The sequence below is a fragment of the Brettanomyces nanus genome, chromosome 1 (assembly GCF_011074865.1).
Source record: "Brettanomyces nanus chromosome 1, complete sequence".
Lineage (NCBI taxonomy): Eukaryota > Fungi > Ascomycota > Pichiomycetes > Pichiales > Pichiaceae > Brettanomyces > Brettanomyces nanus.
In genome coordinates, this window is record NC_052374.1 from 2,545,228 (window position 1) to 2,561,178 (window position 15,951).

At 40.9% G+C, this 15,951-nt stretch overlaps 8 protein-coding genes across 8 annotated transcripts; 3 read left to right on the forward strand and 5 right to left on the reverse strand.

Moving 5' to 3' along the window:
• Nucleotides 1–43: 43 nt before the first annotated feature.
• On the reverse strand, nt 44–1,543 carry FOA43_001185 (uncharacterized protein; the record flags this gene model as incomplete). The annotated part of the gene is made up of 1 exon (XM_038921507.1): nt 44–1,543. The coding sequence occupies one exon, from the start codon at nt 1,541–1,543 to the stop codon at nt 44–46; it is 1,500 nt and encodes a 499-aa protein (XP_038777435.1).
• A 220-nt stretch (nt 1,544–1,763) lies between these two features.
• Nucleotides 1,764–3,542, reverse strand: FOA43_001186 (uncharacterized protein; the record flags this gene model as incomplete). Its single annotated transcript, XM_038921508.1, has 1 exon — nt 1,764–3,542. One exon carries the CDS (start codon nt 3,540–3,542, stop codon nt 1,764–1,766), a length of 1,779 nt encoding a protein of 592 aa, XP_038777436.1.
• A 756-nt stretch (nt 3,543–4,298) lies between these two features.
• On the reverse strand, nt 4,299–7,328 carry FOA43_001187 (uncharacterized protein; the record flags this gene model as incomplete). The annotated part of the gene is made up of 1 exon (XM_038921509.1): nt 4,299–7,328. One exon carries the CDS (start codon nt 7,326–7,328, stop codon nt 4,299–4,301), a length of 3,030 nt encoding a protein of 1,009 aa, XP_038777437.1.
• A 733-nt stretch (nt 7,329–8,061) lies between these two features.
• FOA43_001188 (uncharacterized protein) lies at nt 8,062–10,629 on the forward strand (the record flags this gene model as incomplete). Its single annotated transcript, XM_038921510.1, has 1 exon — nt 8,062–10,629. The coding sequence occupies one exon, from the start codon at nt 8,062–8,064 to the stop codon at nt 10,627–10,629; it is 2,568 nt and encodes an 855-aa protein (XP_038777438.1).
• A 60-nt stretch (nt 10,630–10,689) lies between these two features.
• FOA43_001189 (uncharacterized protein) lies at nt 10,690–11,028 on the reverse strand (the record flags this gene model as incomplete). Its single annotated transcript, XM_038921511.1, has 1 exon — nt 10,690–11,028. One exon carries the CDS (start codon nt 11,026–11,028, stop codon nt 10,690–10,692), a length of 339 nt encoding a protein of 112 aa, XP_038777439.1.
• Nucleotides 11,029–11,185: 157 nt separating this feature from the next.
• On the forward strand, nt 11,186–12,283 carry FOA43_001190 (uncharacterized protein; the record flags this gene model as incomplete). Its single annotated transcript, XM_038921512.1, has 1 exon — nt 11,186–12,283. The coding sequence occupies one exon, from the start codon at nt 11,186–11,188 to the stop codon at nt 12,281–12,283; it is 1,098 nt and encodes a 365-aa protein (XP_038777440.1).
• Nucleotides 12,284–12,450: 167 nt separating this feature from the next.
• On the forward strand, nt 12,451–15,405 carry FOA43_001191 (uncharacterized protein; the record flags this gene model as incomplete). Its single annotated transcript, XM_038921513.1, has 1 exon — nt 12,451–15,405. One exon carries the CDS (start codon nt 12,451–12,453, stop codon nt 15,403–15,405), a length of 2,955 nt encoding a protein of 984 aa, XP_038777441.1.
• Nucleotides 15,406–15,453: 48 nt separating this feature from the next.
• On the reverse strand, nt 15,454–15,861 carry FOA43_001192 (uncharacterized protein; the record flags this gene model as incomplete). Its single annotated transcript, XM_038921514.1, has 1 exon — nt 15,454–15,861. The coding sequence occupies one exon, from the start codon at nt 15,859–15,861 to the stop codon at nt 15,454–15,456; it is 408 nt and encodes a 135-aa protein (XP_038777442.1).
• Between the last annotated feature and the right edge of the window lie 90 nt (nt 15,862–15,951).

Sequence of the window (15,951 nt, forward strand, 5' to 3'; positions counted from 1 at the left end):
CCCTTTCTTTTTCGTTTTTAAATTCATTCAACGTACAAACTATTCATATTCTATGTCCAACATTCATGTAGAAACTCTTGGTTTCCGTGTACAAATCAATGGCATCTTCACCGAGTTCCTTGCCAATACCACTCATCTTGAAGCCTCCGAATGGTACCCTGATATCTTCATCATTGGATGAATTCAAATAAATAGATCCTGCTTCGAGCTGGTCTGCTATAGTTTGAACTCTTTGGAAGTTCTGCGAAAAGACCATGGCCGCCAAGCCGTAAATGGAGTCGTTGGCCTTCTCTACTGCCTCGTGATCTGTAGAGAACTTGGAGATGGCTACTACTGGACCAAAGATCTCCTCCTGGACTATAGTCATATCCTGTTTACAGTCAATAAAGACGGTAGGAGGAATGAAGTAACCTTTATCAGGCAAGCTATTTAATTGTTCTCTCTCCTCTCCGAGGATCATTTTTGCTCCTTCTTCCTTACCCTTCGTGATGTAACGTTTGATTTTATCGTACTGACCCTTGGATATAACTGGCCCCAACGTAGCCTTTTCATCGAATACGTTACCAACGATCCAACTCTTTGTTATTTCCACCTTGAACAAATCAATAAATTTGTCGTATACTGTATCCTGGACTAGAATACGGGAATTTGCAGTACAGTTTTGGCCAGAATTGTACATCATACCAAATGATGCCCATTTTGCAGCTTGTTCTAAATCCGCATCATCAAAGACAAGTAATGGTGATTTACCACCGCACTCTAAAGACACATGCTTCAAATTAGAAGTAGCACTTTTCATTACTTTTTGTCCTGTAGCGGTGGAACCTGTGAATGCAACCTTATCCAAATCTGGATGCTCAGCAATCCTGTTTCCAGCAGAAGCACCGAAGCCACTGACTACATTGAACACTCCGCTAGGAAAGCCAGCTTTTTTCACTAAATCAGCAAACACAAGCAACGACAATGGTGTCAATTCACTGGACTTTATCACTATAGTACAACCACAGGCTAAAGCAGGACAAAATTTCCAGCTTGCCATGGATAATGGATAATTCCATGGAATAATTTGACCCACAACCAATGGATATCTTTTAGTAATTGCGTATCTATCCTTGGCAATTGGAATCATCTTACCGTGTAGTTTGTCAGCAAAACCGGCACAATAAACAAGATAATTGGCAACACTTTCGATATCTCCTTTGGAATTAGTTTCATATGGCTTTCCGGAATCAGCGGCCTCAACACTAGCCAATAACTTCAAGTTCTCTCTGACAAGAAAGGATAGCTTGATCATTTTCTGAGCCTTTTCTTCACCGGGAACATCTCGCCAGGTCTTCATAGCCTCTTTAGCAGCGGAAACTGCCTTATCAACATCATGTTCATCTGCTTCATAGACGCTCACTATCGGTTCCTCTGTTGAAGGGTTTACAGTCTCGAAGGTCTTTCCAGAACTCGATGCAACCCATTGATTATCAATGAAAAGGCCAATTGGCTGCGAATATCTAACACCGTTTGGTAACGTTAGATCTTTATAAAGCGACATCTTGTTTGAAGAAAGAAAGTGTAAAAAACCGAAAAGAACAGTAAATTTTCATCTCGATTCTTCGTCTCCAGCTAGATCCACACTCTTTACCCAAGATATGGTGTGTGGTAAACTCCGAAACTTAAAGGGGATGAGTTTCCATATACGGAAAGTGGAACAGGAGTAAACATTATTAATTAATGTGCATAAATAATGTATATATATAAAAAGGTTGCTCATGTCAAAGTTTGTTTATACCAGAACTAACTCCATCTCTAGCCTCAATATAACGGATATAGTAATCCTTAGTCCAGAGCCTCATCTTCTTTCCGTATTTCATATAAGGAATGATCATAAGGCAAGCGGCAACTTGTAGTGCGGATAGAACCGCATAGGTATTCGTGTTACCCATGGCATCCAACCAAGGGGAACATGCAAAAGTAAAAATGCAACCAATACCATTATTGATTAAAGAAACTCCTATCATACCCTCCAAAATCATTTCAGGGTAAGATGACATCAAGTAGGACATGGCAATATCTCCCGCACAGCCGAAAGAGAATCCAATGAATCCCAATCCCACCGTATAAGTAATTCTCCAATCCCACTCTCTGTCTGTTCCGACAGCAAATACCATAAGGCCAATTGGATTAACAATCAGAATTGTAATAAGCATCCAGAGATAGTCTTCGGCCTCATGAATACCACCTCTACTTTTAGCTATACGTAAAACCACCTGATCAGAAAATAAACCAGCATAAACACATCCAATGATGGCACCAATCACGCATGGAATATTCATCAAAGCCACTCCGGTATCGCTGTAACTGAAAGGAGGATCATAATACTGATTATCCTCGGTTGTGAGGTAGAAAGTGAGAAATGCGTCCTGGAGACCCCAAAGAATGCCAGAAAGAAGCACGGGAGGGAACCAAAACACACGCAACATTAGGAAAAGAAGCTTAAAGTACTGTCTAAATCCGGTGCCCTGCAAGTTAGAAGAAGGAGTTATTAGCTGGATTCTTTTCCAGAATGATATCCGAACCTCTTCTGTCCCTGTTCCGTAGACACCAGCATGAGCTTCCGGATCGACCACTGCGTTGGAATTGTTGGAGCGATTAGAATTGAAAGAACTGGATGACATCAATTCCTCGCTGGCATTGTTGTCCTGCTTCTTCTTTTCATCATCGTTAGAAAGCCGCTTGTTTGAATCTCTAGGAATCGAAGAAGAATCAAGTTTTCCGTAATACTTGGATCGGTCGAATTGAGTCTCATATTGGGTGAAGGCCATTACTAAAATTAAGCCACCAGAGATTATGGCAGCAGACCAACCAACCCATCTGAAACTGGCATATTCAACAATGAAACCAGCAATAAGAGGTCCCAAATAGGTACCAATAGAAGTGGCCAAAATATAGACTGTCAAAGATCCACTTAGCTGATGAGCAAAATACATGTCGGAGATAGAAAGTTGCACGGTAGCTTCGGCACAACCCTCACTAGCACCGACGAAAAGCTGAGACCATATGGTATCGCTGGTACTCTTAGCATAACCGAACCAAATGGCACCAATCAAACCAAGAACTATGCAGATAACATAAGTTAACTTTCGTCCGTAAAGTGAAGACGTAGGGCCTAAAATAAAGGTGCAGAGTCCGATAGAGGCAAACAAAACACCCGCACCAGTGTTCATCGAATCGTAAGAGATGTTGTAAATTTCATTCATCGAATCTTGGATTGCTCCAGCATCATTGGAAGTGGCAGCTGTAAATCCAGTAATGAAACAGAGAAGAATAAACTGATACAGTTTAGTCCATCTACCCCAATTTAATGGATCATTAGGTGAATCAGATGGTTGAGGATGCAAGACAATGCCCTTCTCAGTAATCTTTAAACGACTGCCTTTGTCCATGTTTTGTAAATTATTGGCATCAACCTTATCAAGCATAAAGTTGATGGTACCCGGAACAAAGTCCGGGTGATACTTGTTGGTAAATTTCTCGTTCCCTTCAGTAGACATCTAGTATAGGTAAAGTATGTCAACTTCTTTTTTCTCTTTCCTCGAATATCATAAAAGGGTATTTAAAGAGGACGAAACAAGCTTAAACAAAATACTGAGATAAAGCAATCCGATATGAAGCAACCTAAAATTCCCTTCTTAACTCACTCGATCTGTTTTTCCCAAACGCTTTATATAAGGACGTTCAGATTTTTATTTTTATTTTTTTTCAAATGTGCTTTAACAATGGAAATTGATCGAAAATTTTTTCTCCATCTGTGACAGGACAAAAAAATGAAACGCTAACGAAATGCGGCATTCTAGTTTGGGTGTTTGTAGACCGATTTCCTTGGCAGCGCGGGTAGATAGGAGATAATCTAGGAATCACTTACCACGCCGTGCCAAATTAAAGGTGGAGAAGTGTGACTAAAGTCCCTATCGTTTATTCCTTTTTAGAAGCGTTATTGCCATGTATATGCAGAACCTCTTGAAACCTCTTGGAACTTTTTCTTGATTGGTTTAACTTGTTCGGATTTGATTGTGTCCCCTTAAATTATATTATATGTCCACCATGCTATCTTACCGAGATCTTACCGCGAACGGGCTGCCCGCAGCTGCCAAAATGGCAAATGTCCATGGCCAAAAATAGAGCGGTGGACTCTACCACTTTCAAGCGCGGTCTTTTTCAAGATGCTTCTTTTTAATGAATATATCATATCTATCTATCTATCTATTTGGCCACCACTTCAATATCGACATTTTGTCTCCTTGTCCTTTTTACCCCTGAAACTGCTTGAGCACTTCATATATACGCTTCCTGAACGTGTCTGCCAATTTTCCCAAGTCTTCCCGGTATTTTGTATCTTCCCATTCCTGTAAATTCTTATAGTCTGCATCACTCTCTAATCTTCCCTCAGAGTTGGCCTTCCTATATGCAAGTAAAAACTCTGAACCTCTTCTCGATTGTCTAATTGACACTGGATTTTCTGTTGCGTCGTATTTCTCATCCTCCATCAAATCTAAGTTCATCTCCTGAATATCTGCATCGTTGAGTCCGATCACTCCATAAACACCTCCACCTCTATTTTCTCCCGGCTTATCCCCACTTTCTCCCAGTTTATTGGTCAGCCTTATAACTCTGCTGTTAATTTTATCCCAGTTCTTGGTCAACTTTTCGTTTCGGTGTTTCTTTAGGTAGTCGTTATCATCATTATCCAGACCAATTTGAATGTTTTCCGTCCCTTCTGCCTTCATTTTTTCGTAATAATACTGCTTCTTTTTCTCAATACCGGCTATAATCTCATCCACCCGGAATACTATGCGTTCTCTGTCCTCCTCTTTTTTGACGGTGCTGAGCAAGAGTTCGTTCATATCAATGCTGACCCCCAAGTGATCTCCATTCTCTTTGGTAAATTGTAGAAGCTTGACGAATCCATCGAGCCATCTGGCTATTCCGTCAAAAACTCTTTCGTCCTCATCCACCGTAGCCAAATCTTTCAGGTACAAGTTATGAAGGAACTCGTATCCGTACTGGGCATACTTATCCTCTAATGCCATAAAAGATGCCACGATATCAGTCTGGTTAAATTTACTATAGTCACGTTGGTACTGTTCAACCAATCCAATCAATTCACTCATATATTTGGCAAATATTGGAATGTATCTGTACAGTTCTGCCTTCTTGAAAAGTGCTATTAGTGGTTCAAAAAAAATTGCAAATACTTCCTTGGTGACAGCCATCATTTCTGTACCTTCCCATAGTTCTATAAGCATGGAACGATCGGACTTTTTAATCTGAAATTGAAAATATATCTCGGCCATTCGATATAGCGTAGTATCACTCGAATGTTTTGACTTTTTGGCTTTTTGCAGCTTATATGACTCGATCAATTCAGCTGAAATTCTGTCCGGAATGGGAGTCTTCAATCCTTCTTCTAGTAACAAACTCATCAATAAATCCATCCCAAAATATTCCGCCTTCTTCTTAATTTGTAATACCATATTATCGCTAACCTCAAAATACTCTTCGATCTTCCTCAAGACCGAAGTGTATTCAGGATTGGCATTTGTCCCCTCTTCAAACTTTTCTCTGGCTTGTTCGATATCTTTCTCAGCCTTCTTGACATCGTCATTTAGCATCCCAGTAAAGAACAGTTGCAACAGTGATTGTCTTCTTCCCTTGCGGAAAATATGAGGCATTTGATATGTGAATATATCTATCATTTTCTTAGCAACCTGCAATGGGTTTGTGAACCTCATAATGGTGGCAATCATTTTATATGGAAACAAGGTATGCATCCTCTTCACACTCCTGAATGTATCTCTTGCACTATCGCTTCCTATAAGTAACTCGTACTCAGTACTTGCTACCTCTAGTTCTATGAGTTGAACAAGAGCTTTGAACGGTGGAGTCAAACTTTCGATAGTCTCGTGAGTTCTGAGTTGCTCAAATACGTATTCCATTCCAGAGTTCACCACCTCCTCTTTCAAGTCGGTCATTGATTTCTCAATCCTCTTGACTACTTTAATTGTTTCTCTTTGAAACTTAAGATGCTGTAAGTTGACTAAGTAATCCAATCTTTCTCTTGCACGGATATCTAGTAGCTCAGATTCCGTCAATAGTTCTGGAGACTCTCCAAGAAACTTCATGAATTCTGGTGATTGTCTAACCACCTCTATACCGGACAAAGATCTTAAGTATCCCCTTAACGAGACACGCAAGTTTTCTCGGGGAAATGTGACAGCCAACTTGGTCGATGATGATTCGCTTACTTCTGTTCTTGAAGATTGAAGTCCAAACGTCTTCAGAAAGCTTCTCTCCATCACTGATATACTTGTGGATGTATTGGCGGATTCTTGGGAAACAGCTGAGGACAGGACAGAGCTTGTAATACTGTTAGTTTCATCTTCTTCGTCAATTTCCTCTGTATAAGAAGACCTTGATTTGTCCTTTATCGGTAGATAAGGAATGTTGTTCCCAGCATATGTCAATCGAATCTGCTTGTGAAACTGAGCAAAGTCAGAGTATCGTCTTTTCACATACCATTCTTTGTCTGTCTCTTCATCTCTGACCCTTAACAAAAATATGTAGTGAGATTTCGTTAATCCAACAGCTGTATCGTCCAATTTGCAAACTCCAGCAACATTAATGTCCAATCCATCGATATACTGACTTTCATCGAAATTGTTTAGACTTTCTAGATCTGACTCGTTATCTACCTCCTTGGACTTCCCATCTCCAATCAGCTTCTGCAATTTCTTGTACGCATTTCGCTCTGTAGAGTCTGTACCAAAATAAATATCGTCACCGGTGCATCTTATAGCAGAATTGAACAGCATCAACATCAAGGATTTCGTCTTATATAGGGCAAGCTGTCTCCTTGACAATTCTCCACGGTCGTTGCTGTTACTAATTCTCTTGGACTTCCACACTTCAAACAAAACTTGTATCTTGTCCCAGAAGAAACTTTGGTCCTCTGTGGTCGATCCAAGTTTCTTTAGGTGCATTTTAATGAACGGAAATCCTGCCACATACTGGTTCAAGAAAAACCTCAAGATGGGGAATTGTTCATTGTACATTTCAATCTGTTCTGAGCTCATTGAATAGCGAAGCTGTTCAGAATTAATTGCCGCGTTCTTAGGATCATAGCACTTAAAAGGAGGACCAAACCGTCTTAATCCGGTGGTATCGTTGTATGTAGGCGACAATTTGTTAAACTCAGTAATTATCTCTATATTAAGGAGCTCCTTTTTGAGGTAGTGCTGCTGCGTCGGATTTAATGGACCGCCATCTTTTGAAAGCGTCATGTTCTCTGGTCTATACGTGTTCCAAAATTGCGAGGAATAGTTGTCAGAGACACTAGTACGATGCATATATAGCACTTTTATTCTTAGTTACTGTTTCCCCATCTTTTTCTGGTAATGCTTGATTACATAACCCATAATTGAAATTCAGATCTATGCATAGGAATTTGGCGAGAGGGGATCAGACTTGATATAATGAACGATCTCGAGTAAGAGTTAAGAGGTTGATCAAGAATATATGTAAAGCACCGAAGGAATATATTTGCCTGGCAAATGGGTTTTCTCTTTCATATCTCCCTCCATCATCTACCTCCGATAAGAAGAATCCCTTGAATCAGTTCGTGTAAGGATGTGATGGGCTCGCGTATTTAATCTGATCTTGAAGGGGTTACGCGGTGTAGCAAGATCTGATTACTTGATTAGTGGATAGGGTAGTAAGTGGCTTAGCTGTCTTTTTATTCTCTGTCTCTCGTTTATGGGTTCACTAAGAATATCACACGTTCACAAAAATGAAGAGAGTACTCGCCAATCATCGGGTGGAGAGAGCACTGCGAAACAGCCTTCCTCTTCATCATCTCACCATTTCAAATATTTGTCTCAAAAGCTCGGGCTAAGAGGTTTCACGACACATTCGTATCAGCGGCACACGAAAACGACCTCTTCATCTTCTTCGATGCTGTCTTCATTAGGAAGAAGTCGGCATTCCGCTTCTCCTGAGACCGTGGATGACTTGAAAATGTCTGCGAGTAATCCTGTTTCTCCGATATCTTCCACTTACTCTATCAGTCCTGTCATTCTACATTCTCGTTCCCCTTTTTTAACAACCCTGAAAGTTTCTGAATTTGAACTATCTGTCCCTTCAACAGACAGGTCTTCTCAAAATATCATTCAATTCTCTGCTGAGCCTTCAAATACTCCGTTGGAAGATGAATTGTCTCTTACTTCATCCTCTGGACAACTCGCACAATCCAAAATGGTATCTTCACTCTCCAGTTTGTCTTCTATGCGCTCTAGATCTTTCATTTTGCTAGACGCATTGGCTGCTGAGATTACTGATGTCACCAACTCTGAAGATGCAAGGCCTGTGAAGAAACCCCTCGAATCTCAAAGACCGTTACTTATCAGCTCCGCATCGTTTTCACGGGCTCAGTCTTTCGAAAGTTCTGGGAAACCAATCCGTGCATTGCACTCGTCTTCTAATACTAAAATTGCTTCCTCAAGTACGGATATTTCTTCCTCCTCTGTGGTGAACTCTTCTCATGCTTCTCGGAAACGTTCCAAAACTTTGGGATCATATGAGAACTTTCCAGGTGCACCACCACCTTCTTATGGAGCCAGCACGGGTTTGCTTGGCTCTATAACAACTTTCATCAAATCAAAAAGCCGAAGCTCCTTATCAAGGTCTACTTCTATTGAGTCTTCATCCTTAGAATCATTAACGACCCTTCTTCCAGTAGATGAAGACTCTACCCCTTCCGATTATCTTGACATATTACTTAGGCACAATCCTGTGACTTCAATTGTGGCATTACTATCTTCGAAGGATGATGAGTTTTTCAGATTAACTTTGAGAGACTATTTTGCTAGGTACTTTGACTTCACCCAATATTCTATAGATATGGCGCTGAGACAGTTTCTAATGCTCAACGAATTGCCTAAAGAGGCCCAGCAGATCGATCGTGTGGTCTATGAATTTGGTAGATTTTACAGTCAGCAGCATTCAGAGACAGGGTTGGATACAGATACTTGCTATATTTTGACATACGCCTTATTGATGTTACATACAGATAAGTTCAACCCAAACAACAAGCAGAAAATGACCAGGTGGGAGTTTATTGATAACCTTCTTATGTCGCTCATGGAGAATAGAAAATGCATTGATAAGGACAAGGGCAGAGATTCCCCCAGTTTGGTCACGAAAGAAGTTCTTGGCTACTTGTATGATAATGTTGTTCACTCACAATTTGTTAGAATCAATCGGAGTCAATGTAAACAGGCGTTGGTAGCCTTACAGACTGATTCCGCATTTTTTCCTTATCCGTCCTGTTGCACTCTTGTCGTCAATCCTGGCTCTTCCACTTCCGTGTGTCCTTTATCACAGACTTCTTTGTCTCTTGTAGGTCGAAGGAAAAGCTCTTTCTTATGGCAGCAACCTATTATCGATGTTTACGAGTATATTACGGAGCGCAAAGTGAAGGATTTGAGGCTTGATATTGATTTCCACTTTACAAACCCGTTTATTGGCGATTGCCTCCAAGCGAGCGATGCCAGAAGTGTTTGTCCTGTGGCCCCTTCTATGAAATATGCTGACCAACAAATCGGCTCTTCCTTTGGTAACCCCGATACTAAGTTACTTGAGAAAATTATCAATTGTCTTACCGATCTGTCGTGTCGGGTTGTCTTTAAGGTTCCAAAACAAAAGGCCGGTTTCATGTGTCTGCCGCTCACCGAAAGGATTAGCTACAATGAAAAAGCGCCCATTGAAACTTCAAAAGAGTACTATATTGTGCGGGTGGTGAAATTGGGATTAGTTGCTAGACAGGAATCTAGGCTGAGATCTAATGCCAAGTCATGGAAGCAGTACTTTTGTATTCTAACCCCAGTGGGTATGTTCTTCTTTAAATCGTTGAATCTATTCAAAATGGTGTATCACCCCGGTGACGAGAGTACCAAGACGCTCGTATTGGAGCAATGTCCTAGCAGTTCCACCACTACAAACCTGTTGGAGAGCTTTGATCCATCTCTCGTCATTCGACAAAGCACTGCTGCTATGCGGTCTGAGAAGAGTATTCAGTTGGATGAGGCCATCAATATTCCTGCTTTATCCAAAAGAACTTTGCATGGACAGTTGCATCATTACACCTTCTACATCTATACCAGAAACTCAAAAGAAACTTGCATGGTAGATAATGAGTTTGAGTTAAAGTTTTGGATCAATAGCATTAATGCTTTGTCGGCTTTAGCTCCCGTGAAACTGGCGGCGAAGAACTTGAAGATTTTCCTCGGACCGGAAAGGCATAAAGATGAGTTTTACACGGAAATACGTACCGCAGGCACACAGACTCTAACCACTAGAATGACGAACTTGAAAACTTCTATTGAAAAATCGAAAAGCCTCCTTCTTGAATACCTCCAGACAGTTAAAAAGTTGGAGCTCCTCACTCCGTTGGAGCCTAAAAGTAGGGATGAGCTTCTTTCTTCTGCCAAGATACTCAATATTAAACTAGAATGGATGTGGTATGAGGCTACCAGAGGATGCGAGTTGCACAAGATATTAGACTCAGTAAGCCAGCTAATGATATAACATGAAGTAAAGTATTATACAAATAAAATCATGACTGAATGAATAGATGCAATAAAAGAATCAGGTCTTCTCTCTTCTCTTCTGGAAGTACATGTCAGTCCTTGTACTACCCATATTGAGAATCTTAGGACATCCGTTCCTATCTTTGCCTTGCATGCAGCACTCATAGCAGTAATAAGCATCTGTCAATTGTTCGCCATCTTTACCACCACTTGCACCGCAAAGAATGCATTTGTTGGCAAACGATCCATATGAGCAGTCATCGCAGATATACACCAATTTATAGGGATGAACTAGAGACTCGCACATGGGGCACTTTCCATCACACCTGGAGCACACCTTGCCAACATGCGTTCCCTGCTGTTTCATGCATTGTACTAAGTCGAATTGCTGTGGCATTACAAGCTAAGAGAAATCATCAAAAGGAATAAGCCAGTAATCTTGGTGGAGACTGAAATTCTGCGTTCTACTTTTTTTTTTCATCATCTTCTAATAATTTTATTCATCGCTGCCCTTTGTACAGTTGTAGACTCTTTCTTTGTCCTCCTAATTAATAATGCTTACTGGTAATGCTTTGGCTGCCGTACTGGCATTACTAGCAGTTCAATCGTGTGTTGTTGAGGCTTCTACCGGGGATGACCTCGAAGAGTATCAAGATTGTTGGAAGCTATGTGACATTGTCACGTGTAATAATAGAGCTAGTTATCCGGATGTAGAGGATCCTATGTTCGAGTTGATGATGAAAGATCAGCAAAAGACAGGTAGATTTGAGGAGATGCCTATGGCCTGGAATCTTCGGTTCTTAGGCTGGAAATGCTATGATAACTGCGACTATCAGTGTCAAAGAATGGTCACACAGGACAGGCAAGCTAAGGGAAAAGAAGTGGTTCAGTTCCATGGGAAATGGCCTTTTATCAGGGCTTTTGGAATGCAAGAGTTGTTCAGTACTTTATTCAGTATCGGCAATTTTTTCCCGCATTACTGGGGTTTCGAGACTATGTGGAGGCATTACCAGAAAGAAATGGGTATGCACGGTGATGTAGAGGCTGCTCATGCATACTGGGCATATTTAATAGTTGGTTTAGTGGCTTCTTGTGCCTGGGTATCTTCTGCACTTTTTCATTTGAAGGATACTTGGACACGTGAGCAGTTGGATTATTATTTTGCTGGTATGACTGTTGTCTCGGCTCTTTACGCAGTTGGTATGAGATATTTTCACTTGTATCTAACAAAAAATGATTCCAAAAGGATTATATTTGGTGCCGTTGTCATACTAATCTACTTGGGGCATGTGACACGATTAGTTTGTGATTGGTCATACACTTACAATATGCGGGCCAATGTGACATTGGGTTTGTTAGAAGACGTTCTCTGGGTAGCCCATGCTCTTACTACATTCAGAGAGCAAAGGGTTTCCAAAAGTTTGCTGAAGGATCTTAAAAATCCAAAGGTTAATTGGACTCTCATTCCAATTGTTTTAGTTATTAGCGTCTCGATGGGTATGACGTTCGAGCTTTTTGATTTTCCTCCTATGTTCGATCTGTTAGATGCACATGCGATGTGGCACCTCTGCACCATTTGGCCAGCAATATATTGGTATCCGTATATGGTGAGAGATGTTGAATCAGGAGTTAAGGAAAAGAAGTTTGAGTAGTGGAAGAGATAGACTTATCGGTCTATATATGTACCTAATAATATTTATGGCAGTGCGTGAAGAGGGAGGATCTCGAAATTTTTCACTTCTTTTCGGGGTATTTTCTATTCATGAGGTGCTTATTTCTTAGCTTTAGTTTCATTATCGTTTAGACTTTACCACCACACATGACGGTTTATCAGGATCTGAAAAGACTTCTCACACGAGTACTTCTTCTAAGTAACAGTTTGGAGTCTGTTGCGACCGCAGAGGATCCAGCACTCGAAAGAGCTGTGGAACTACTCATCAATGGTCAGTATATGAAGTTAGTTATCATGGAAGTTATGAGTCAAAATGTCTTTCAACATATTGAGATGGAGAATCTTGTGATAAAATTCATTAACACTTATGGAACAGATGTTGTGGGATTTGCCAACGGTGCTGCCGAGAGAATTGTGGCCAATTTCTCCAGTGTATCCGAAAGCATTGATGTCCAGAGATCATATGCATTAGTGGTTGCCATTCTCTTTTTACAGCTGTTCGTGGAAGCCAACTTCACTGGACCAAAGTTGTCCTTTAAGTCGTCGACTGAAGAACTTGGATTTATCCGGGTATTGTCTGCAAAGGCTGTTCAGGACGAAGGATTTGCAAGTTCGTTACAGCAGAGTCTTTTAAAGGTGTTGTCAATAGGTGGCCAGCAGCCATATTCTCTAACGGAATCACCGTTGTTTTTGGTTCTTTCTTTAAGAATACTGGAGATCTTACAAGGCACTCATATCTCGCTGTTTGACGAGGAAGTGCAGACCATGGAGTCAGAGATTTTCGTAGAGCAGTCGGGATTTCTTCCAGGAGGCTCTATCAATACCGATAATGAGGTGGTGATGGCCTCAGTTTGTTGGTGGAGAGCAAGAGCTTTGCAAATATTACAATCTCTTTATCCAGATTACTCTGGTACCTTAACGGTGCTTTGTATGAAACTCCTATCTCCGGAGGTTGTATCCTCGTTTATCGATGAATCTAGCCTGAATTCTTCAGTTAATCAATCAATTCTTTTGTGTTTCCACTTGGAAAGCGCCAAATGCGCTTTGTTGGGGAACTCTGAATCACGTAATGTTGATTTTTTGGCTAAGGCTGCTAAGGTGTCTGGGCTTGAGTTTATTCTTACAGGCTGTAAAGCCAAAAGGACGAAATATCAAGAGAACTCGGTGGCTACTTTAACGGTTCTTGCGAAATCTCAGGACAGTTTATTGAAAGTCAGCCCCAAAGAGCTTGGTGAATTAAATCCCCTGGATATCAAGCTTAATGATGATACATTCTTGGAGCGACCATTGTATGATGATTTGGGTAATGTTGTCGCATTTCAAAGTGCAACTGAAGGGGATGCGAAACGGATCAAATTTGATTATTCATTATCGGCAAGCTCTTCACCAACTGTAGATGTCCCGGAACTTGAATTGTCTAAGAGACTCATTCCTACTGCTATTCACAAGGAAGATATTCCTCAATCGTTGTGTTCTCTTGATCCAAATAATCAGCCCGCGTTATCGAACTTAGATAGCATTCAGCTTCTCTTAAGAGTGGAAGCTGTTAAGCAAAATTCTCCCCAAGGTAGTACACTTCTTAATGAAGAGTTGATCGCGTTAGTGCAAAGGGTTCTTTTTTCTCCTGAAGGTACCGTTAATTGGCTTGTGTTTTCTAGAGCTTTGTGGTACAGATCTCTCTTAGAGACAGAAAGATCAAGGACTGTTGAAAGAGGAGTCTTGCAATTATCTTCTTTAGTAGAGGAGTTGGGTGTCACTTCTGACAAAACTGCACGTCTATTCCCAAAGACCGACGATGAGATTCAATTTCCTGGTGAGTTCACTGACATGAAAATTTTGGATTCCAAGCAATTGACTAACTCCGTCAGACTAAGATATATCTACTTGCTTCCTCCAATGCCCAAATGGGCCATGGATTTGCAATTGGCTGAAAAACTAATACATTTGGGATTGCACAAGTCTGCCCTTGAAATTTACGATAGATTACAAAAATGGACTGATGCTGCTGTTTGTTGTGCAAGCACTGGTGACTCCAGAGAGGCTGAGAAGTTTATTGAGAAGACTCTTGAGCGCAACTCTCGTGATGCCAGAGCTTGGTACGTCTTGGGAAACATTCGCTCGGATCCGGAACTGTGGGAGAAGTCCTGGCAGTATGGAAGGTATGCGAACGCTAAGAGGTCTCTTGCTAGATATTACTATAATCCTCCAAAGGCTTCTGGTATAAAGAGGGACCTTCAGAAGGCTATTGATCATATGTATGATTGTCTCACTGCAGACCCTATCAGTTTTGCTAACTGGTACTTTTATGGTTGTCTGGGATTGGAAGTTTCCAATTATGTCTTAGCTTCTGAGGCATTCAGAAGGTGTCTTTCCATTGATACGGACAGTCCGTACGCTTGGTCCAATTTGGCCTCGGCATTAATCAAGTTGCACCAATTACCAGAAGCATTTCATGCTCTTGGTAAAGCCGTTAATGTCGGTGACGTATCTAAAGGATCGTGGAAGGTTTGGGAAAACTACCTCATTGTGGCTGTAAAGTTGGGCAAATGGAATGAAGTGTTGAATGCTTCGATAATTTTGTTAGACGCTAAAAAGGATTCGCAGGGAAATGGTTCCTTGGACCTACCGATTACAGAAAAGTTGATTGGTATTCTTGTAAATCAACCTTACAGTAGTGAGAAGTTGTCGTTTTTCCAAAGAACATGCATAGATTTTGTCTGCAATAAGATTCCCTCTGTCGTTGACGACAATCCAAGATGTTGGAGAGACATTGCTAAGGTTGACATGTGGAGAAAGAAGCCATGGTTGGCTCTCGGTGATTTCGAAAAGGCTTATAGAGCTACGCTAAATTCGCCTCAATTGACTTTGGATGAGGGTGCCTGGAACGAAGCCATAGAAACCTGTTCAGATTTGGTTTCAGCTTATGATAATTTAGGGGGGCTTCCCGGTAGATTGGGTGCAGGTGATGTGGTTTGCAAGGATCGGAAGTTCAAGGCCAGATCTGCTATTCGATCGCTTATCTCTAAAGGTAAAAAAAGCTGGGAGTTTACTGCTGGTTATGAGAAGCTTCGGGAAATGAAAGGAGAGTTGATCTCAAGTTGATTTTCTAGAGCTTGGGTTGTATTAGACAGTATATAGAGTCAAAAATTGTTATTTTATTGGTACGGATTCCTTTCCTTCAACCACGCCAATATTGCTTTGCTTAGATTTAGTTGCCAAACAAATGTCCAATGAAAACATCTCCGCAAATTTCTCTCTGGTATTGACCCAGCGATCTTGGATCGTTTGAGGAATGGCTTGATGAAGAATTACTGAATTGCAAAGTATGATCAAGTTGGAAATGGCGATTCTACTGGCATCGGAATATTCGACTCTCAACCCCCAAATGAACAAGTAAAATATGAGAGGATATAGAGTACTCCTATTGTAGCATTCTTTTGCTAACAATGGGACAACGGCAAGATCAAAATGGGCACATGTAATTAGTAATGGTCCCTCGATGTACTGTATAAATGGAGCCAATGAAACTGATAAGGAATGCGTAGGATATTCCTCCATAATGAAATGATTCATTAAATTCAAAAAGGAATAAGATCCAAAGGGAAATATCTTGATAATACTGGGATTTGTGAATGCCCAGAGACATGA